The 24,838-nt window shown below is 31.7% G+C and overlaps 2 protein-coding genes across 2 annotated transcripts; both read right to left on the reverse strand.

Moving 5' to 3' along the window:
- Positions 1-406: 406 nt before the first annotated feature.
- LOC105109109 (pentatricopeptide repeat-containing protein At5g18390, mitochondrial-like) lies at positions 407-3,099 on the reverse strand. Its single transcript, XM_011003708.1, has 2 exons — positions 1,472-3,099; positions 407-965 (listed from the first exon to the last, which is right to left on the reverse strand). Exon 1 carries the CDS (start codon positions 2,952-2,954, stop codon positions 1,599-1,601), a length of 1,356 nt encoding a protein of 451 aa, XP_011002010.1. The 5' UTR covers positions 2,955-3,099; the 3' UTR covers positions 407-965; positions 1,472-1,598.
- Positions 3,100-9,061: 5,962 nt separating this feature from the next.
- Positions 9,062-19,906, reverse strand: LOC105109110 (probable UDP-N-acetylglucosamine--peptide N-acetylglucosaminyltransferase SEC). Its single transcript, XM_011003709.1, has 27 exons — positions 19,568-19,906; positions 19,252-19,400; positions 19,056-19,154; positions 18,895-18,945; positions 17,294-17,410; positions 17,058-17,114; positions 16,437-16,556; positions 15,913-15,975; positions 15,733-15,811; positions 14,197-14,306; positions 14,017-14,070; positions 13,868-13,935; positions 13,652-13,754; positions 13,310-13,512; positions 12,798-12,894; positions 12,192-12,263; positions 11,999-12,075; positions 11,714-11,915; positions 11,446-11,613; positions 10,701-10,811; positions 10,516-10,602; positions 10,313-10,440; positions 10,116-10,198; positions 9,913-10,018; positions 9,675-9,821; positions 9,453-9,573; positions 9,062-9,362 (listed from the first exon to the last, which is right to left on the reverse strand). The coding sequence occupies exons 1-27, from the start codon at positions 19,719-19,721 to the stop codon at positions 9,249-9,251; spliced, it is 2,940 nt and encodes a 979-aa protein (XP_011002011.1). The 5' UTR covers positions 19,722-19,906; the 3' UTR covers positions 9,062-9,248.
- Positions 19,907-24,838: the final 4,932 nt, after the last annotated feature.

Below are 24,838 nucleotides of genomic sequence, written 5' to 3' on the forward strand. Positions count from 1 at the left end.
AGTATTTTTTTACTTGAAAATATATTAAAATAATAGTTTTTTATTTTTAAAAATTTACTTTTTAATATCAATATATAAAAACAATCTGAAAACACAAAAATAAAAAAATAATTTGAGGCAAAGAAAAATCATTTCTTAAAAAAATATATTTTTGAAATGCAAAAACAAACTGGCTCCATTTCATTATCACCAACCACACGGAAATCCATAACTGTCTTGTTTTTGTGTATTTAATTTCATTATCAACTACCAATCTTTTAACAAACCAATTTATTTTTACGTACAGCTCTAGTTATTCTTGCTTTGTTTATCACACAACTGAAGCAAGTCAGTCCAAGTAGCAAACCATTGATTAATAGCAAGTTCCAAACATCGACTTGTGAAGACTATGAATAAGGCATATAAATTCAAAGATCACGAACTGTCAATTGGCAAAATACTTGTGTCGACAATAACTTGTTTTAGATTAGATATATCATACTCAATTTTGAAGACTGATGCATCAACATTCAAAAGACAAGCTGTGAAATTGCTCTGTACTCTCATCTCAACACTTCATCTACTGCCTATACAATGCTAAAAGATGATGCCATGAATCAGAAATTCTGTGTACCAAAAAGGCTGAATGCAAGCCATTGTTATCTAGGAAAATAATATAGATGAGAAATGTAGCACATTCATATCCCTTTGGCATATGCTTGATCAGTCATGTGAGCTATCTAGAATATCCAGACATTAGAGCATATTTCCTGTAGCTGCAAAATGATATCTGGCCAAGTAATAGAAGAAAAACCTCAAATGGAACATGCCATGAAACCTAAGATGGTACTGCAAGGAATTGTGAGATCAGAAAACCAGTGCAGGTCTTGAAAGTTGACCGACCCTCTTCCCCTTGCTAGTTCATCTCTCATGAAATTAGTTCTTGACAGAGAACAGAACCTCAATGATGCTTCTATACATCCAGTCTGTTCAGAAAATACAACCAACAGTAAATCCCACATTTGCAAATGGAAATCCTTGACACATTTTTTTTAACTGACAGGAGACAATTCAAGCAAGTGGAGGTATGCAAGCATTATTAACCTATTAGCATAACTAATCAATTTATCCACTGAAGATGCTGTGAATGACTGGTAATCATCACATCAAACAACAGCCTCTATCAAACAGACACTTGGATAAGGAATTAATTACGTGAGGCAGTAACAAAAAAAAAAACAAAACAAAACAAAACAAAGAAATTCACAAATGCCCACGCACTGTGTTTGCTAGCAAAGAAATAGAGCATTAAAATAAAATGGAATAATATGTGATCAGTCTCTAATTATTCTGGAGAAAAACATCTCAATTTCAATGTCTAGGGCCAAAAGGTGCCTGTCACCAGATACCAGCTTGTGAAAATTGAAAATGTTGCCAATACTTGAGAATTCATAATCAATACTGAATTAAGAACAGCATGATAGAAATATACCTTTTCGATACTAGCCAGCTTTTTCAATGTTTAAGCAGCAATCATATTAGCCTTCAGTTTGATGCTGTTAACCAATACCAATATCCATATTCAATGAAGAAATTGGTAATGTCTTGCAGCTGTCAATTCAAGCACCACGAAGAGACACTTCCAACTGCTCTATCCTTTTAGCAAGATCATGCTTCCCACAATTCTTCAACCCATCAGTAACCATATCAAAGCACCTAGAAATTGGCACTAAACCTATCTCAGTCATCTCCACCAAATAATTTGCTGCTTCCACATGCTTCCCTCCACGTCCACACATTGTTATCATCATTGTATACACCGGCCTATTCGGAGGATGTCCCTTGGCCTTCATCTCACTAAAGAAACAAAACGCATCATCAAACTGCCCTCTCCTAAACATCCCCTTAATTATTGGCGCATACAAGCTAGGAAATGGTTTATGCCCATCCTCAATCAAATTATGCAACAACCTGAAAGCCTCATCAATCCTACCCACCTTCGAAACAGCTGGAATCAAAATCTTATAACTATTTATATCCGGACAAAACCCTAACTTACACACACTATGATACATATCAACACAAAAATCAACTTCCCCCGCATTACAAATAGCCTCAACCATTGAATTAAATGTATTAACATCCGGCACAAGCCCTTCCTTCATCATCCTCCTAACCATATCCTTCGCCGACTCCAAATAGCCTGCATTCAACAACCCTTCAATCAACAAATCCCTCCCTCTCACCGGTGGATTAAACCCCTTCTTACTCATTTCCTCCAAAAACCCTTTCGCCTCTCGTAACTTCCCACTCGAACACCACCCATTTACAAGAACCCCATAAGTCCTTTTATCCGGCACTATCCCCTTTCTAATCATTCTCCTAACCAAAGCATAAGCACCATGAAACATTTTAACCTCACACAATGCGAAAAGCAAAGAGTTATAAACACAAACATTTTGTTGACAATTTAAACTACGACTACATTTATTAAAAACCTCAACCGCTTGATCTATCAAACCATGTTTACCATACTCTTCGATGATAGAACAAACAGTGTCAGAAGAAACAGAAAATTTGTCGCCGAGGTTGTCCTTAACTTGAGCAATGAGTTTCCACATTGAGGCGTATTTCTTGTTACGTACAAGGGTAATGATGAGTTCTTCGTATTCGATAGTTGTAGGAGAGTAATAAGAGCGAGCCCAGTTGAAGAAACGGAGGGATTCGGAAGGAGAGTTAGAGCAAGCTCGAAGGACACGAAAAACGAGTTCTGAAGTGATGGGAAGGTTTAGTTTGTTGAGGGTGCGTTCTGGGTAGACTTCTTTGCGGATTATGTTTGTTATGTTGTGGATTAAGGAGAAGTAGGCGTCTTTGTTGTTGGTGGTGGTGGAGGGGAGGGTTTTGAGGTGGCGGAGAAGGAGGAGTTTGGTGGCGGAGAGGTGGTGATGGAGAGGTTTTGTGGAGCGGAGAAGCATTTTTATGTGTTTTGTGGTTCAGATGGTAGAGTAGTGGAAGCTGAGGCTGGGGTTATGGTGTTATGCTGTCTTGTTGGCTGTTCGGGTTAAAAGCATGGTTAGACCCGGCTTAATTTAATCTTTGATCTAATTTTTTATTTTTATTTTTAAAAAATACTTCTATAGCATGTCCATGAACATTTATATGTAAAAAAATATAAACTCCTGTATAAAATATACATAGATAATAAGAAATCTAATATATTAAATTAATAGAAGAAAATTTATTGTGTATGGAATATCATAGCTTTGAGAATTAGTAATTAAATATTTATGTGAGAAAAATATACTGATTTATATTTAATGAAAATTCACAATAACGAAGCCTCAATTTAGAATAAAAATTTAACTTTGAAATAAATAATTAAATTCAAAAAAACTCACTCTAATTAAAAAAAATAAGTAAAAAGGTGTAGCATTAAATTATTAGAAAGGAAGAGTTTACTGGCCAATGTAAAAATAAAGAAAATATTGGGGCTAATGTAAGGAAAAAAATATTATAGTTGGGGTTAAAGTGAAAATGAGGAGAAAATTAGGGATTACTGTGTAAATAACAAAAAGATAAAGGGGTGAATATGCAACTAAGAAATTTATAAGGATCTAATATATAAATAAAGAATTTATAAAGTATAAATAAAAGGGCTTACAAAGAAAGCCAAGTTGCAGCTGGCCTGGCATGCTAGGAAGAGGAAGCCTTGTAAATTTCTTACAATTTTTTTTGGTGAACATATAAACATAAATTTAAAGGATTTGAGAGATAAAAACCACCAAAAAATTCAAGAAATGAAATAGAATATAAGTTGTAAGGAAGAGTTTCAGAGAAAGTGAAAAAACAAAAGAGGAAGTGAGGATAACATAGGATTTCCTAACACTTCTCTCTTGATTCATCACCCATCAATGGTAAGAACTTCATCCAAGTTTAATAGAATGAATAAATATGTGATATAAGATGTGTTAGTGTATGTGAAATTGAAATTATAGACCTAGTTGTATTTTAATGTTATGATGTTAGTTGTGTGTTTTAATGTTAAGATGGAATTCTATTGTTTTTTATGTGTAGTTATCGAATCATAATTTAATTAAGAAAGTTTTTATATATGGATTGTAAATATAATTAATTTGATTAATGTAAGATTGATGTTTAATGATATTAGAAAGGATATTAAAATGAAATAGATACCTTAAATGATGAAGAGATGCATTATAATACTTAGTTGCTTGTTAAAATAAAATTGAAAATAGAACAAATTTATCACCAAACTTTCAATTATAATTTGACTTTAAAAATAATAAAATTTTAAATACATATCTCATTAAGTTGTAGGTATATTTATTATCTTTCAAATACAATTGTTTTTGCATAATTTGAAGTTATGAAACTTTAAATGTGAGCTAAAAACTAATAAAAGGTTTATTTTTGAACTTACTTGACAATCCCATATGTTACTGTCATGAATATATATATACATATATATATATATATATATATAGAAATACACACATAAATAAAATATTTGAATTTATCACCCTCCGTAAAAGTTATAATCTTATATCTTAGTTTTCTAATAAAATAAATTGTTTTTAAAATTGAGTTCTACAACTCTAGTTATAATTAAAACATAAAATAGTATTACAAGGAGTTTAGATTGAAGTGATGAAATTAATTAATTATCAACCTTTACTTAGAATTTAGAACTATAGAAATTACAACAAATAAAACACTATTTACATATGTGACATTTTAAGATTTTTTTTTATCTAGTGAATTAAAATGATATTTTTATTGTTCATGAAACTTATCAATGATATTTGTTTTTATTGATACAAAAAATGTTACATTAATATTACAATTTACACTGATAAATCTTAGTAAAGATAACAAACATATATTGAAAAAAAAATTAATGAAAAATTAATGATTATATTGATTTTATTATTGAATGGAAACAATGCTTGTTGCTTTTATTATTGAAGAGAAGACAAGAATTATGTTGATAATGAAGCTAATGTGTTGTTTTCTTAAAGAGAGAAAAAAATCATTTTATATTGCTTTTATTGTTTGATGAAAGTCAAAATTTGTAATTTTTTTTATTGAATAAAAACCAATAATATGTCGCTTACATTGATCGATGAATGAGAGTCGTTATTATATTATTTTTATCATTAAATAAAAGTTTATATTTGTAGCTTTTATTATTAATTGAAAATCAATGATATATTGATTGCTTCTATTTTAAATAAAAGAGAGTTGAAAGTTATATTCTTTTTGTCTTATATAATATTACTCAAGAAGTTATAGTCAAAGAAGTAAAAAAAAATAAATTATAAATAAGTAAAAAATAAGATCGAAAAGGTATGGGTATTGCTTTCTATATATATATAGAGAGAGAAGCAATAAAATGTTTTTTTTTATTCGACCTAATTTTATTGGGTTTTTTTTTGTTTTTTTATTCGACTCAATTTATTGGGTTTTTTTCTTTTTGGAATTGATTTTAATATTATAGTTGGGGTCAAAGTGAAAATGAGGAGAAAATAAGGGATTAATGTATAAATAACAAAAACATAAGGGGTGAATATGCAACTAAAAAATTTATAAAGATCTAATATATAAAGAAAGAATTTATAAAGTATAAATAAAAGGGCTTACAAAGAAGCCAAGTTGCAGCTGCCTGGCATGCTAGAAAGAGAGGAGGAAGCCTAAAAAATTTCTTACAATTTTTTTTTGGTAAACATATAAATATAAATTTAAAGGATTTAAAAGATGAAAACTACTAAAAAAATTCAAGGAATGAAAGAGAGTGTAAATTATAAGTAAGAGTTTTAGAAGAAACAAAAGAAAAAAAAGAGGAAGTGAGGATAACTTAGGATTTCCTAACACCTGTCTCTTGATTCATCACCCATCAATGGTAAGAATTTCATCCAAGTTGATTAGATTAAATAAATATGTGATATAAGATGCGTTAGTATATGTGAAATTGAGATTATAAACTTTAGTTATATATTTTAATGTTATGATGTTAGTTGTGTGTTTTAATATTATGATGGAATTACGTTGTTTACTATGTGTAGTTATCGAATCATGATTTGATTAAGAAAGTTTTTATCTATGGATTGTAAATATAATTAATCTGATGAATGTAAAATTGATGTTTATTGGTACAGGATATTTGCTTTATTGGTACAGGAGATGTTACAGTAATAAAACAGCAACACGATATCGCATCTAAACAATAAATACTATGTAGATCTTTTTACGCCTTAATCTTTTTAATTTTATATATTAATATTACAACTTACATTGATAAATTTTGGTAAAGATAACAAATGTATATTGAAAAAAGATTAATGAAAAATTAATGATTATGTTGCTTCCATTATTAAACGGAAACCAATGTTTATTGTTTCTATTATTGAAGAGAAGACCAGGATTATATTGATTTAATATTAAATGAAGCCAGTATGTGTTGTTTGATGAAAGTCAAAATTTGTAATTTTTTTTATTGAATAGAAATCAATAATATATTCCTTACATTGATTGATAAATGAGAATCATTGTTATATTATTTTTATTATTAAATAGAAGCTTATATTTGTAGCTTTTATTATTGAAAGGAAGTCAATGATATATTACTTGCTTCCATTGATGAAAAAGAGTTGAAAATTATAGTCTGTTGTGTTATGTTTCTTTTTTTTTTAATGAAATAATCTTACTTGAGAAGTTATAGTCAAAGAAGAGTAAAAAATAATTTACAAAAAAAAAATTACTCATTTTAATTAAAAAAATAAATAGAAATAAATTGTAAATAAGTAAAAGATAAGGTCCAAAAAATATAGGTATTGCTTTACATACAGAGAGAGAAGCAATAAAATGTTTTTTTTTCTTACCCAATTTTACTGGGTTTTTTTCTTTTTGGAATTGATTTTAGTATTAGGCTTTAATTTTAATTTGAAATCTTAAATTTGCTTAAAAAAAATTAAAGAATCCTCAACGAGCAAAAATCCAAGAAATTGATTTCCAAATATTATCAACATCCAACTAAAATATTCGAAAAATTTGTTTCTCATAAAAACTTCATATGCAAGATCTTCCAGCTTTATCCACAAGAGCATCTACAAATGGCTTTTTTTAGTCATTTTTTCCACGAGATCTTCAACTCCTATAACTTCTTTGAATCTAACAGATAGTGTATAATCACATTTATGCAACTTCAACGCCTAGCTAGTTCAGCCTGCTTTGCCAAAATCTTTGTTATGTTGCTGCATGAAGCATGTCCAGGCAATCACCAAAAGTTGAAGCATGTTGCGGTTTAAGAATATTCAATAGCTTCATCTTATTAAATGCCAACCAACCCTTTCATTATATAAAGGAAATGCATACTTTTGATGACTCAAAAATCAATAAGGTTGAAGCATGTTGCGGTTTAAGAATATTCAATAGCTTCATCTTATTAAATGCCAACCAACCCTTTCATTATATAAAGGAAATGCATACTTTTGATGACTCAAAAATCAATTCATAGAAAATTACCCCAATATCCTGATTGAGAAAAACTCATAATTCATAGATATTTGTCTTTGATTAGAAAAAACACAATTTTGTTTTTGATTTTGGTTCATAAAGAGAGAGAAGATGGTTTCTTAGTAAGAGAGAATTGTCACTCAAAAAGAGAAGATTATTCTTTCATTTATTGATTTTCTAATTTAATATATCTATAAGAGTAATTTAATTGTTCAAAATAATTATTGGTATTTGAAATTTAGTCTTTTTAGTTTTGATTGCTATATTTTTTTTATTTGCTATTTTGTTAAAGTTTTATGTTTTTTTAATTTAACCATTGATTTCTAATTTATATATATATAATCATTTTTAATTTAATCATTTTTCTTTTAATTTTGTATTTATGCTTATTTTTCCTTTTATAACATTGTTTTGTCTTTCTTTTTTTTTTTTAAATTAAATTTATAATTTTTTATTTAATGATAATGATACGGGTTAATCTTGAAATTTAGGTTAATAACCAAGCATGTGCTGAGGATAATAATATTAAAGGTAAAATAGAATAAAATCCTTTTTTGAAAAAAAGAAAAAGAAAAAGAATAGCTGTTATGGATGAATTTTGGGAGCTCTTTATATATATATATATATATATATATATATATATTCTCTTGAGAGATGAAAATAGTTAGTTTAAGGAAGATTGTGTTGATTTAAGAGAGAGAAACATGATTCAAGTGGTTTAAGAGAGGAAATGAAGAATTTACCATTTTTTCTCGTTTATATTTTCACCAAACATATATATATATGAAGGGTATTTAATCTCTTCCTTTCTATAAATACTATGTATTCTACAATTGTTTCAGTCTCAATGTATAAACATAACATCATCTTCTCAAAAAAAAAAAAATCTTACCAAATCAATAAAAAACTATCAAGATTTTTGAGTTGTTATGGATGAATTTTGGGAGCTCATTTTTACTATTTAAGGGTCCCTAATTCCACCAACAAATAAAAAAAAAACACTATTTTACGTATTAGAATTTCTACATTAAACTAGAACTAGTCAAATAACAAAACTCTTGATTAAACTCATTATCAAACCACCAAAAAAATCTTATTGTTAAGCACAAGCATATATTACTAGTAAATGATTAACTTTATTTTCTCCTTTACAAACCTCGAGTATTTATCTTCTTTCCTATTTTATTTGTTATTTGTAATTTTACTTCATATTTTGTGTACAATATATATTATTGCCATATTAATACCTTAAATTTCATGCTCATCCAAAAAGATTAACAAATTTTTCACTTAATTTTTCTTACAGACTAATATGTCGATATATGAATGGTAGACGTATGTTTGAAATAAAATCATATATATATTTTGGGTTCTTTTGAGATTAACATGCGCTTCAGGTCCTTTATGGCTTATATGATATGAGACTCCTGATAACTTGGAAATATGTAGGATGTAATCAGTTTCAGACCTGGGCTTGAATCTCTCTTCAAAAGCACATACTTGAACATTGTCATCCATATGCATGTATGATTTAATAAAAGAATCAGTATGAGATCAGCAAGCACAAATTTTATCATTTCATTTCTTGACTAGTGTGTTAAAATAACTGAATTCATCCATGGACATGGTAAACACATCACAATTTCATCTGAATAATTGACCAACCTTCTTTTACCTAAATATTCTTGATTATTTTCTCTTGCTCTTATCTACAATCCCGTCTGTCCAATCTGTTCTCATCTATCGTAAGGGCAGTCAAAATCATTTTCAGCAACTTTAAAGTGATAGGGTTGCTGGCCTGAGCAATGAATATTCCACATTTTGAAATATGCCCTCTCCAGGTTTCTAACCTGCATTTGCAAAGGCAGAGAGATTGAACATTTTTTCCCTCAAAACAAAAGCATGGTAGTTGCGAAAATAAAGCTTTTGTTCAAGCTCACCCAGCGTTTTGTGTCGAACAGAGGGCAAGTCATACGGACCGCCTTCAATCTGTTTGTCAGGGACTGAAGCTTTGGCTTATTTAATGCAAGAGACACAGCCCTCTCTTCATATTCTTTCATACTGTAAACATGGGAAAAACAATGAGAAGATAAATCTCACAAGCAAGCAATCAAAGCGTATGGTACAGGAACATGCCACCTCAATTCATCTCTGTACCCCACCTGCTAACAATCATCTCATCCCCAAGTCCGGTGGCAAGGCAAAGTGATCCAGCAACTCTTGTAGCCATTTTCTCAAGGGGCATGGTCACCATTGGCAAACCTGCCCACAGAATATCTGTCCCCGTGGTATGTGCATTGCATAATGGACTGAAAGAAAAATCCAACCATCAACATCAAAGAAGCCCCAGTGCAACAAAATGACAGCATTCAGTAGTGAATGTAAGAAAGTAATAATTACGTGTCAAGAAATAAATCTGCCAAAGAACTGCGTCTGATATGCTCTTGTTTCATGGCCACATCTGTGAAAATAATTTGGTCTGGATGCACCCCCTGTGCAACAGCATCTGAACAATGTCCAATGGTCATTAATATAATGCCACGTGCTGGATGCTAAGAGAGTTATTGTGATCCTTGTGAGAGGTGAGGAAAAATTTCACTTACATGCTCGCAGTCTCATTTCCCCTGCAGCAGGGAACCTAAGGAGCCAAAGTGCACTGTTGGGCACACGTTTAAGAATGTTGCACCTTCAATATTAAAAATAAGCATGAATTGTCATGAATTGTCAGATACCATGCATTACAATCCTGCAGTCATTAAAATGAATTAAATGTAAGGGCTGTCCTTAGACTTTGGATTACCAAGTATTGAAGATTTCAGGATCCATTTTGTACAACTGATTGAAACATGCAAATATGAATTTATCTTCAGGGAGACCATAATCCAATCGCTTGTGCTGGCAAGTTGGATCCAACACATCCAGGTTTTTCTGAAAGCAACAGTGGTGGTTTTAAATATTCATGTTCGACAACAAAGCAAGCAAAATAGATAGTCTGGGACCAACCTGCTTATAATCATTCACAAAGTAGCAGTGTGGCAGGTGAACCAGCTTTTCAGAATAAATATGCGAGAAACAGGTGGGTGAAACAAACTAGAAGGAAGGAGCAGGTGAGTAAGAATTCAGACAACAAAGATAAGCAATAACACAGCAGATAGTGATGCAAATTTAGATTCTTGTTCCCTGCCAACCTCATCAGTGACCAAGTAATCAATGTATGTTGCTCCCGTAGTCCCAGGGAATCCCATGTATGAAACCTGTATAGGTGCAGGTTGCATAGCAAATATTTCATTTCTGGCCCCCTGGATGGACATAATACACAGAACGCAAGTTAAAAGCTGGAACTCGATGATTTCAAAATTAGAATGGATAAAACCATTTTAACAATACCAGCAGGCTACAGGTATGAAGTCAATATGAACAATTACCAAAACCAAGAATGTTTAAAGACTGATCCACTCAAAAGTCTACTACACCAGCAAAATAAATAAAAACATGTGACACAATGCCAAGCAACCTATAAAAATAACAGACTTCAAATTCTAATGCTGATTACAATTGTAAAAAGCCTCAGAAAGTTGAACGTGTAGAACCAACAACAAGAGCACAAAATAAAGACAGACAATTATTTAATAGAAACTCAATGTATTTGACAAATAACACAAACAATAGCATAACATCTAGACATGTGTGTATTTATATAAACAGAAAAATAAAATAAGGAAAAACCCACTGAGTAGTCCTAATTCAATAAGGAAACTAAAATTCTACTAACTACTGAATAATAAATACTAATATTTCAAAATAACACCAAAAATATAAAATAATCAAGCAACACTAAACTTAAAAATAATCGAAGACCAATTCCCTTTATTGTCTTTTTTCATCCCCACATCACATGGTGAATTTTTTAGGAAAATTATCAACTGAGCATACCTTGGTATACCCATTAAGGTTGATAAGAATCTGTATTTTGTCCTCATTAATTAGTTTGGCAATCATATCTGATGACATGGCAGATACATCTATGAAATGCTCAGCTTCGAACTGGGTACGCTGTCTCCACTCAGTACCATCATTTGGACTCAAAGCATAGCAGAAAACCTGCACATCTTGTTAATCATAACATGCACCTGTAGCCAAAAAATGTAGAAAAAAGAAGAAGCTAGATAGCCGCTTGCAGTGGCAAATTGTATTTACAAACCTCAACATTTTCTCTGTTGTGCATACCAAATACAGAGCCCATAAGGTGTGACAAAGGATGGTTGCCAAAGTCACTGCTCACATATCCAATTCTAAGTCTCCCACTTCCACGTTCATGCTTAACAGGAAGAGGGGCAGGATGCTTGAAGGGAGAAAGTGCAAAACGAGATGCAATTATGGAGCAATGAGCTGCATATTTGTGACTGTAAAAAAGGTATACGAATAAGAACAATAAGGCTTAGATCATAGATATCAAGTACAGCCCAGTCCAAAAAAATAATCAGACCTGATTTCAAGCGCAAGAACGGGATCAATAGGATATGCTATAGCATGAAAAGGCTGCACACTAGGAAGAACTGACATCTGAAATTAATAGGGCAGTTCGAAAAGTTTGTAACTCCATGTAACAATATTCTAAAGCTAAACAAAATGAAGAAAGAAACTTAAAAAGAACATTAACAAACATCATAAATTCTTACCGAAATCTGTCTCCGAATAATCCCTTCGACTTCATCGAACATTTTATCGCGATCCTCCCAACAGCAGACACACTGGAAAATGGGAAATGAGAAACAAGGAAGACATCAATTCAGAACTTTACTTGTAGTAAACAAAACGCTTCAACATCCAACTAATTAGCTTAAACAAGCTGAAATGGAAAATCTTATGAACAAATACATAAACACAAAAGGGGAGAGAAGGGAGATAGAGATGCAGCATATTTGACAGTAAATTCATCAGAATCAACACCAAACATTGCATTCTGGACAGAGAATGTTATGCATAAATCAATCACATCCTTGATGCATGCAGAATACAACCAGTATTGATCAGGACAAGGTAAATAATAAAACGAAACGAGCACCTCAGTTTATGCATAAAACAAGCACATCCTGTATCCATGTGGAATCCAACCAGTATTGATCAGGACAAGGTAAATAATAAAACGAAACGAGCACCTCAGTTCAACAAGTCAAACAGTGTGGCTTTTTACACTGTAAATTTAACACACATTGAATCAATACCAATCCAGGTTTAACCCCCTAGAAGGACAGTGCAGCATGAGCATCAATTTTAAAGAATACCTGCAATGTATGTAAAAGGTTGCATGTTGCTTCTGGAAAGTCTGGTCGCAGAAGCAGTGCCTGCCTATAGCTCTTTATAGCAGCCTCCACAAGTCCACTGTACAAATCCAAATTCAACATCAGTTAGCTAGTTTTCATAGCCAACACGAATATTTTCAATACCATAACCTTTGATGCATTCAAACTCAGTAGTTGATTTCTAGCCAAATATATTTCTCCACTCAAGTGCAATTAAAGAAACATTCGGGGAAGCTCTAAGCACAATTGCAGCAAATCAAATATAACGTAAAATGGTAGCTTGATGAACCAGGAGCTAAATAAACAGCTCTCTGAAAAACCTTATGAACAGCAAGCAATTACAGATCAAACATGATGAGACTCCTATTACAAGATCAAACTAGGGAAACTAACCAAGACTCACTTGGCGAAGTGATTCCTTCTCTCCACCCACCAAGCACCACCAACAGCTATTCTAATTGCATTGGATTCTCAAACTAGTAACTAGCATGTACCTGTCTTTATAAGCTGAAGCCAAATTTGCATGTGCTTCTGCCATGGTTGGCCGGATATTGATAGCATGAATGTAGTCTTGAATTGCCTCGCTTACTCTACCAATCTCCTTGTAAGTGTTGCCCCTATTTACATGTCCATCAGCTGCCATGGGTTCAATTCGAAGAACCTCATTATAGCAAGATATAGCATCCGAGTAATTTCCCTGCAAGCAAAGAAAGGAATGTAGAAGGAACATCCAAGGAACAATAAATCCACTGTCATCAAAACACAGTATTAAGAGGGAAAAACAACTGTTGTGCAATGTCCTTTCAGTTCAAGGAAAGTTCATCAGCTGTCTTTACCTGTTGTTTATAGATTACAGCAAGATTATTGAAAGGAGCAGACAGCCCTGTTGTGACAGCCAAAGTGGCCTTGTAACATGAAGCAGCAGCTGCAGACATATTCCTGCATGTTCAAAGAATTCTCATAAAGACCCAATTTACTTCAAGTCCTATATATATTTGACATAATAAAATCTTTCTTTAAAAATAAAATTTCAAGATTGCAAGATCATTTACCATTCCATATATATATTCCCAAGGTTGGTAAGTGCTTGAGGATGGCTTGGTTGTATTGAAAGACATTGCTTAAGCCAACAAGAGATGAAGGTTAGAAATTACTTAAACAAGCAAATTGCAGAAGGTGAAAAGAAGTAATGTCAACCTACATTATAGCATTGCAGTGCTTCATCCACTCTACCAACATCTTTCAATGCATTGCCCTTCCAGTTAGAGAATAAAATCCAAAAGTCAGGTTAGTGAATATAAAAGAAAATGAAAATTGAGATTCAAAATTGAAAGAACTCAAGACTAATAATAAAATGCTGCTAGCATAAAGCAAGACCAACCAAGTTATTGTAAGCCTCTAAAAATCTATGATCACAAGCAATGGCTTGCTTATAATGAAGAATCGCCAACTCCACTTGGCCTCGCTCATAGCATGTACTAGCCAAATTTCCTGCGCCACATTATACAGGCCAAACGATCACAGAAAAGTTTGAGGAAAATAAAAGTTCTTCAACCAGAATTACACGAAAGCAGATGAGAAGTAAACAACCCCCCACCCCCCCAAAAAAATACATATATGTTTGGTACAAGGGTAAAGGAGGTGAAAACTTAACCTTGTAATTTTTCTTCACCTCTACTCCTGTTTGGTGCATTTTTTAGAGAAGGGAAAGATTTAAAGGAGGTTACAAATTAAAAGGGGGTTTAAATGTTGACCTTGGAGAGGAGGAAGTAAAAGATTTTTCAAGGGGGGAAAGTTTGGATTTTATGTTTTTCTCTCCTTTTGAATTTTCAACAATTTTTTATCATTCTGCTTCCATCTTAAATTTTGAACCATAGATACATATTATTTAATATTTTTCTTGATTACATTTAATTAAGCAGTTGATTTAACTAAAGTGGGACCCCCTATTACTTTCAACTCTTACCAAACATCCTTGACATTTCACTTAATATTTTTACACCCTGAACACTTGACCATTAAATCTTACTACCTTAGCATTTCTCCAAATTTCTTAACCCCATACCAAACAAAACCTAACCAGCTTTCTAACGTATGGAAAGAAGTCACAGCCAATAAATCAATAATACTTTCTCCTAAAGATAAATTTTCCATATACATAATCATCAACCAAAGAACAAATACAACAATAGAAAAGCCAGGAATGAGCATGAATGAAGCAACAACTAGAATTACTAGAGTTGGGAAACGAAAGGTCCAGGTCTAAGCACAACTGCAGGCACAACCACAATATTTACTATACAGGTTCTTCTAGAAACCATTACGACATAAACCAATTATCTCAAGAGTTTATGAACCAGATTGACAAGGCCAAATTTGAAGAGAAATCCACAAAGAAACCCAAAAGCATCTCATATGAAGCATGAAGTTATTGTTTTCCTGTTTTAATTATTTGTTCCCTACTTGGCTTGGGAATTTTAATTTAGTTGTTATTTTACTATCCCTACTTGGCTTAGGAATTTTAATTTAGTTGTTATTTTACTATTTAGGAATCTTAATGCTAGATCGATTCTATTAATTAAAGTTTTAATTGGAAATCCTTTCCTATAAGTGATTTTAGCACTAATATATAAATAGGGATGTCTAGTTTATTTCATGGAGATGAAGACTATTATTCAGATTTAATAAAATACCAGAGAATTCTCTCCAAATTTGATAGTTTGATAGCAATAATAACAAAAGAGGAAACCAACAATAGATGGATTGTAAAAAGATAATCCAGAAGCGCACCACGGGAAGGACATGGCAATAATACAAGTTAAGCAATACAAATATCCAGTCAGCATTTAATTGTCTAGTGCTGAGAAAAATTTGGAATGTTCAGAACAATTATTGCAGCAAGGCAAAGGAGGCTCACCAAAAGCCATCGCATAGTTTGGTCGTGTCTGAACTGCTCGCTGATAACACATAATAGCCTCTTGAGGCATCCCCAGGGCCTGAAAAGGGCAAAGAAAAACTATAGTTTCCTATATAGACCAATGCCAGGCCAGGTAGAAGCAACTGCTCCATTTTAAGCACACAAGATGTCACAGCTTACCTTGTAAACATTTCCAAGATTTAAGTAGGCATCAGGAAATTTAGGTTTAAGTTTTACAGCTTCCTGCAATTTTAGTATTCCAAAACACCATCAGCAGGCATTATAACAGTTAAGAAAGAAACAGAACCAGGAAATTTACAAATGGAGATCATTCACAAACTTTAATATGATATAAGGTGACCAAATAAATTCAGATTGATACTGGTTACATTCATAGCTCACAAGCAACAGCCAAAATCTAAGAATTGCTGAAATTGATTACCAAAAGCAATCAAAGAAGAATTTTTGTCAATGCTCCAAAAGGAAAGAATTGCTGAAATTGATTACCGAAAGCAATCAAAGAAGAATTTTTGTCAATGTTTAGAAATGATGACTACACACCATATTTGATGCAATATTCCAGCAAAAAATGAAAAATTTAGAAAGTGGTGGCAGTTGAAGCAGATAGTCAAAGCAAACTTTAGAGAACAACCAAAACTCAACTGAAAAAAGAGCCAAAAAATTAAAGTAAAGATCAGCTATACCTTATAATATTGAAGTGCTCTGTTAAGGTCACCAGACTCCATAAAGAGACCAGCAAGATTTGACCATGCAATAGCAAAACTTGGTTGTATCCGTAGAGCCTCAAGGTAGCAACTGTATGCCTGCACAAAATGTTAGATTCTGACAATTTGGTGTCTTCACATGGAAGTTACAACTAGATCAACCATCATCTGAGCCCTGGCCTGTGGTAACAACTTGATATCTGTATTGAACTGTGAATTACGACACAGTCCCACACAGGAATTATAATGATCAGTAACTTTGCCACAAAGGACAGACACATAGTACACAAACATATACATGGAAACAATGACCTCCTCCCTCCCACAAGTGAGATGGAGAAGTTGGGCCAGGTGAATCTAGTTGAGCTTTCACTCATTCACTCAAACTGGAGTGCCAAATTTCCAATGGAATGGTTCGGATGCAAAAAGATCCACTGGTATGCTACTCCTAGCTATATGGCATGGCAGCCAGTGAGGGTGTCAACAGTGTTTAGCAGACCATATACCATAGCCCAAATACTTTACATCTAGGCTAATCACTAAAAGCAATACGGACTAAGAAACTAAACATAGTTGCAGTATTCATTCATTGACACTTACTTCTTGCACTAATCCTTGAGCCTTCATTAAATTCCCAAGATTGCTATGAGCATCAACCTGCAAGACAATTGATGAAATCAAACAAGTAATGAACCCTCACCACTATTGCAATACCATACACACCTGGTTGCTAGCATAGAGCAATAAAAAATATTGAAATCATAAATTTTCTTTTCCTCCGGCCCATCTAATTGGCAGTCATCCAGATCATCATAAAACCATGTTAGACAAATTACCAGAAGAGGATTCAATGCCAGGGCCTGACGACAACACTGCGACGCCTCATTAAGTCTTCCCTTTCGCATGTATGCACTAGCCAAATTTGACCAAGCATCAGCAAAGTTGGGTCGAAGCTGAAACCAAGATTGCAAACACAACCATCATTACTATCATATACAAGAAGCTAGCATATTAAGGTGGTGCAGTTATAGAAGAAAATTCGAAGGCTATTGTCCAACTAGACAGTTAAGATCATGTACAAATCTTACAACATCCATGGGTGAATTTGATGGTGAATCCCCACCAGACATTATATTTTGTATGTAAGGATTCACAATACATAAATTCCCATGATAAGAAATGGAAAGCTGACTGCTGAAAATTCAGCTCTATACCACCTGATTGTGCTTCACATGGTGGGGCCTTCTATATATATTTATACTTTTCCTATGGATGTAGAAACGCATGCATGTATGCACCTATGGATGTTTCAGTCCCCAAGACTCAGTCATTTGATTTACCCACAAATAGTAACAACAATTCTCAAGCCTTCTGTTGCATGAGAAACTGGTTCTTATTTATTTCACAAACTGATTAGAATCACAGTCCTCTAATTTCAGCAGCAATCAATGTGACAATATAACTTCTTCTACAGGCTTGTTATTAGAAACCACACAAGATGTCATGTGACTAACTAGCAGTCCAGCAAAAATCAACAGATTTTCTACAGTTGGAATTGATTTCACAATTCACAACCAGAATCATTGTCAGATCTGGTCAGGGATCCTAACTCAACCATGACTAACACAGTATCCAAAAACCACAGAAGGATGGGGTAAAACCCCAACTGAAAAGATCCTCAAAGCCTCAAATACGAGAAAGGGGAGAAAACAAAGGTTAAGATATCATGCTAATGATGCAGTGCTTTGGAAGCTGTTCTGTATCTGAGTTACAGAGCTGTTTAAGGCTTGATTGGTGGAGGACAGATTTCTAGGAGTCACGCCTTCCCATCCAAGAGGAGATTGAGTCATACAATAAAAAAAATAGATTGAAATTATTTAATATTACTCCAATTGAAACATCAAAATATTACTTGCATATTTTATAGAATTTTAGTATTCCAAATCCAACAAGGACATGGATGACTAAACCTCCAACATAACTATTCCTACTTAGAAGTTACAATAGTAAAACCTAATAATTTTGAAACTAATAAAATAAATACTAAACAAAAATAAACCTAGACTATAACTGTCCAGATGTTCCAAGATATCTGAAGTAACCAAAATACCCTTATAAACAGCTCAAGTTCCCAACTAAGTTTCCCATCAGCAGACATGTGCCAAATATATTGCAATCATTCTTAAAGACACCTTGTAAGGACCTTTGGAGGCTGCTGCCAGCGTGTCCCAATACTAATTATACCCTACTACTCAAGATTAAGCAAGAGACGTTCATATGAACTTAATAGTATCAAATGCCTGTTTAAAGTAAGCATTCATGGAGTTTAAATCAGCTAACAAACCCTGTGTGCGTTTCTAAACTTCCCAAACAACTCATTTCCAGTATAAATAATAAGCTAGTTAGGGGAGAAAAAAATTAATATCTGCACACTAACCTCAATGGAAACCAAATAGTATCGAATTGCAAGATCAATATCACCCTTTTCCTGTAAAATTATCAAACAAAATATCACATTCATCAGTAATCAATCCCTATCATAATTAAGGGGATCAAACACATCCATAATTCCAGACAAACCCACGTGATATTAATTACCTTCCAAGCATTTGCCATGTTTCCATAGCACTCCGCAAAACGCGGCTGAAGTCTAAGAGCTTCCTCGTTTTTTGCAATGCACATATCATAATCTTGCAACTGCAAGCAACAAGGCAAGCAATTTACAGTTTTGGCCAAAACAGAAATAATAATAATAATAATAAACCCTTACAAATAAATGAAAATGGAAAACAACCTGATAATAAATAGCACCCAAAAGAAGAAGATTATCAGTCCGCTGTGGACTTCTCTCGTAAACAGCACTGCTATGCTCTAAAGCTTGTTTGTAATTCCCAGATTTGTACAGCTTATGAGCCAGCGCCAAGTGTGCGTCTTCATCAACAACTGCGTCCAAAAGAACCAAATTTTCAAAATTAACCTATCTGAAAAAAATACAATCCTAAATCAAAAACTTCTTAAATGCAAAAAAAAAAAAATGATAAGAATTAATAAGAGAGAGAGAGAGAGACATCATGATGAGAATCACGGTCTTTAAAAGGCAACTGACTAACCTTCATGGTGAGAATCACGGCCTTTAAAAGGCAACAAACTCAGCGGAGCAGAAGAAGAAGCCGACGGCTCCAGATTCAGCTGGAAGCCGGCGACGGCGTCATCGCGAGCCGAACCAAAAGCAGCCGGGCGACCACCACTCTGCAACGAAATCATTTCGATCTCGATCTCACCAGATCAAACTCCAGTCATGAAATGAAACAGCAAAATCCCCAGATCAGATCAAACAGCTGATAAAAACCCACACGAAAATTCTGAAGAACTCGATTTACAAATAAAAAAAACCTTCAAGCAGCTAATTAAAGATCAGAATTATTTTTTTTTTGAGCTTTTTGCTCCTCCGATTAGAATTTTTTTTTTTTTTTTTGAGCTTTTTGCTCCTCCGATTTTTCGCCTCTTTTGGAATTTTCTGGAGAGGAGAGAGAGGGTGGTGGCGGATTATATAGTGCGGGTGGAGGGTGGTGGGGAGAGATCAGAGCCGTCGAACTGTACGGTGATGATTCCATTGCATTGGAGGAACGTTAAAGGAGATTCGGTTAGTTCTGACACGTATCTATGTAGCTCCATCTTGCTGAGCTGGCTTGGGTCCCTATACGCTAAATTGGTTTAAAGTTTCTGTATATTTATATATTTTTCTTTTTAATTGTTTTGCCTAAAATAAAATAAATATTTATAGCAATTTTATTTTATTTGGTGATGTGTAAAGTTATTTCCTTGGAGAACATACAATTCGGTGCCCCAATTATGTAGATAGTTTCAATTTAGTTCCTACAGTTGAAAGTTTTTTAATTTCATCATAATTGTGCATCATTTTTTTTCCTGAAACTATTTTACAATTTTACAGGAGTACTTTTTTTTTTTCACTCGGCCACTCCCTCCCTCAAAGCTATAGTTTGAAGAGGTATATATGGTTTGTTTTTGTATTTTAAAAATATTTTTAAAAAAATTGAAAAAAATTTATTTTTTTATTTTAAATTAATATTTTTTAGGTGTTTTAAAATTATTTTAATATGTTAATATTAAAAATAATTTTAAAAAATAAAAAAATATTATTTTGAATGCATTTTAGAATAAAAAACACTTTAAAAAACAACTATACTTTCAAATACACTTATAAAAATAAAACATTTTCTTTTCGGTTATGGTGCAACAATATAAAACAAAGATATTATATGAAATTACATTTGAAATTGTGTTTTATACAAATTTAAATTTTTTTAAATTAAATTTTTATATTTTTGAATTGTTTTGATATGTTAATATTATAAATAATTTTTAAAAAATAAAAACGTATATTATTTTGATATTTTTACAAGTGAAAAAGTACATTTTTAAAAAAAATTGTTTTGTACTTTTTTAATTTTATTGTGATTTAAAATTAAAAATTTATATTAATTGTGTAAGTGAAGATATTTGTGATTGTGAATTTTTATAAATTATGCTAAAAAAAATTCGTATTAGTAAAAGTTAATGTGCAAATTTCATTTTTAATTATAGCTTTGTTTAAATTTTCCTTTCTATGTTTTTTTGGAAATTAAATATTTTCTTTCAATACCCTTAAATGTTAAAGTGACTTTCCTGTGAAATATTTTCCAGGCTGTTGTGCCTAGCAAGACAGCACTTCCCGGGCAAAACACGAGGAATACTGATGTCGAATACTTATTTTAAAAGTTTATGGAGCATATTTACAAGGTACAACTTGAAAGAAAAGAAAAAACAAAAAAAAAACCCTGAAGAATCCCATACTCATATGAAGTAATTCTTTTACTATTTTAATTATTTTTCTAAATAATTTTATATTTTCTAATTAGTGTAGAACTTTTAATTTAATAAGTAATTTACAATTTATAAATCCTAACATTTATTATATTAATTAGAAAAGTTTTACTTAGAAATACTTTCCTTGTAAAGATTTTAGAACTAATATAAATATGAATATCTAATTTATTTTATAAAGATGAAGACTATTATTCAAGTTTAATAAAATATCAATGATTTTTTTTTTAAATTTCTTTACAACTTGATCTGTAATTTTAGAGTTTTAGAATCTTAATTTTATCTTCACTGTACACAACATTAAGTACTATTAAAACGAATTATTATCCTAGTAGACTATTTGGAATCAGCAATATCATTATTCAACAACAATAGCATCTTTAAAGGGAAAAGTGCAAACTAGGTATAACAACATCAATACTAGCTTTGATGGCATTACAACCCAGGTTTAAAGTACTAAAGTTATATGCAAAAAAGAACTAGGAAAGAAGAGAGGTACACACTAGGGATGACACTCACATCCAATTCATGCAAATCCTCATTGTTAATATGACTACTAACATTCATGTGATAAAAAATAACTATTTTGATTGATACAAACAAGAATAGCTAAAAAAAGAGGAATATGTTTGGAGATTTATCTCAAAACTGACCTTACTTTATATTTATTTTTAAAATCTTTATCCAAACAATTACTTGTTTTTGTGAAGGATCTAATAGATAAAAATTGATCAATGTGATTGAATCTTAATATCAATAAAAACCTTTCGATGATGAGGATGTTCAATACAAGCCTGATAAAGATGATCATGAAGATTTTTATAATAAAGAAGATTTTGCAAACAAAAATATACAAAATCCGATAATTTCTTTTAAATCTTTTAAAAACATTACGAAAGTATATTTTTGTGTTTCTTTAACTACAGTGATTGAAAGATGTAGAAACGAACTACAAATAAACTTCATATGAACAAAAAGGATGACATTCCTTATGATATATGCACCTTAAATTAAAATTTAAATTTTTATAACATTACATTCAAAGTTATATATGCACCTTTTTAAATTTTTATAACATTACATTCAAAGTATTTGTTTTTTAGAATGAAAGAGTTTAATTTCTAATAATTAACTTAAGGACGAGTTTTTCTCAAGTAAGGAAGATTGACGTAAAATAATTATCCTAAAAGTTTATGGATCAAATTGACAAAGCCAGACTTGAAAATATACTGTAAAGAAACTCAAAAGCATCTCATATGAAGCATGAAGTTATTGTTTTTTATTTTAATTATTTTCCTAGTTAATTTTTGAATTTTTATTATTTGTTTCACACTTAACTTAATACTTTTAATTTAATTAGTATTTAACTATTTAGAAATCATAATGGTTAATAGATTCTATTAGTTAAGAAAATTCTAATTAGAAATCATTTTCTATAAAGAATTTTAGCACAAATATAAATAAAGATATCTAATTTATTTTATGAAGATGAAGACTATTATTTAGATTCAATAAAATAGCAAATAATTTTTTAAAAATTTCTCTATAGTTTGATCTATAGATTTACGATCTCATAACCTAGTTTTATCTTTGTCATATACTGTTGTCATAACCTAATTTTTAATTATTCCTCAAAAAATAATTTTTCAAAATAAAAAATAAAAAATAAAATAAAAACTGACAATGTTGAGAAAAGTAGATCAAGGAGGGCTACATAAATAGAAAACAAATCAACTGTAATTTTTTTTAAGAAAATTCAATGCTTAATTGTACCCTATTATGCCCAAAAATACAGAAAAATACAAATTCAAGGTCAAATTGACGATTATCGAATGAACTTACATAAAAATTGAGTCCAATAACATAATTAAATTTTTAATAAGCCAATTTCATTTAAGCATGGGCCAAATTAAATTTTAATTATGTTTAAAAATTAATTTGGATCCAATTCAAGAATTTAATTAAGTGCAATGACTTAATTATACTTTAAAAGGGTCAAATTAATTTTATTTTAGGATTAATTGATGAAAAATTAAGTTTGGGAGCCTAATTTTGGCTTAGTTTGAGAAGACTGAAATTTTTAGAGACTAAATTTAATTTTTACTAAGTTAATTGACTGAAATTAGGGGTTTAATTGCATTAAATAAAAAAAATTAGAGTCAATTAAGGTTTAATTGAAAATAATTGAAAGAGGGAGGATTGAAATGAACTTTGACAAAATTAGAATTCAATAATGTTTATTATCTTCATTTTTTTATCTAAAAAAACAGATTATGTTACTTACTTTATAACTGCATTTAATATACCTAATGTCCACTAAATTTAACAAATATTATACGAAATGATCACCTGCACTTTTTCTATAACACCATGTGATTAGTTTAGACTAAATAACAATATATCATCTCTAGTCATAGCCTAAAGAGGTCAACTCAGTCAGTTTTTGTCTGTAAATTTGCAACTCATGATACAGTTTAGAGTCAATTAAGGTTCAATTGAAAATAATTGAAAGAGGGAGGATTGAAATGAACTTTGACAAAATCAGAATTCAATAATGTTTATTATCTTCATTTTTTTATCTAAAAAAACAGATTATGTTACTTACTTTATAACTGCATTTAATATACCTAATGTCCACTAAATTTAACAAATATTATACGAAATGATCACCTGCACTTTTTCTATAACACCATGTGATTAGTTTAGACTAAATAACAATATATCATCTGTGGTGATGGCCTAAAGAGGTCAACTCAATCAGTTTTTATCTGCAAATTTGCAACTCATGATACCTACTTTGAACCGATAATTAGGACCCTTTTTAACTAAATCAATGGCTGAAATTTTTTCTTAGTATAGACAAGATTGCCCTCTTCCACTGTCTATAAATAGAGGTGGATTTCATGGCCTGATGAAGAAGAAAATCGGGTCTAAAATAAACCAAAAAATCAGCATCTTCCCAATTTCTGCCATTTGCTTTATTTCTGTTTTATTTTTTTTCCCTCTCAACATGCCTTCAGCCACCACTACTACCACTGCCAACTTGACAACCATCCTCTCCACCACACTTCTCCCTCTCCTTTGATTTCTTCTTCCTTTTCCTTCATAGCGACAACAACTCATCAGCACCATCATTTTTGTTTTCTTCATTCTCCAACACCGGCAGCAACAACATCAACATCATCCTTCACCTCCTCAACTAGCTTTAACACCATCATTTTCATCAACCCAGCTCCTCAATAGCGACAAAGTAGCCATCATGACCTTCTCTCTCTTCTCCTTCTAGCCTTTCTCTCTCCTCTACAACTTTTTCTTCTTCCTATCGTGACTAACGCCAGCCTCCATCATTGCAAACACCAACTTTTCCACCATCCTTAGCTAGACTAGTGACGACAGCCATGACCCTTTCAGCTAGTTGAGCCACCCTTCCTTTCCTTCTTCTTCTTCTTTTTTATCCTTCTTTATGTTCATTATGGGAACAGTAGGTGTGAATTTTT

This window comes from Populus euphratica, unplaced genomic scaffold (genome assembly GCF_000495115.2).
Source record: "Populus euphratica unplaced genomic scaffold, PopEup_1.0 scaffold205.1, whole genome shotgun sequence".
In the NCBI taxonomy this organism is placed as follows: Eukaryota; Viridiplantae; Streptophyta; class Magnoliopsida; order Malpighiales; family Salicaceae; genus Populus; species Populus euphratica.

Bases quoted from the DNA above. Each gene is read 5' to 3' on its own strand.
- LOC105109110 (XM_011003709.1), bottom strand. From the start codon at position 19,721: ATGATTTCGTTGCAGAGTGGTGGTCGCCCGGCTGCTTTTGGTTCGGCT. The intron at 12,264-12,797 runs GTATTCTTTAAA...CCCATTTTCCAG, and splicing joins ACCTTTTACATACATTGCAG to TGTGTCTGCTGTTGGGAGGA. The intron at 9,822-9,912 runs GTAATTATTACT...TTTTTCTTTCAG, and splicing joins GCAGATTTATTTCTTGACAC to TCCATTATGCAATGCACATA.
- LOC105109109 (XM_011003708.1), bottom strand. From the start codon at position 2,954: ATGCTTCTCCGCTCCACAAAACCTCTCCATCACCACCTCTCCGCCACC.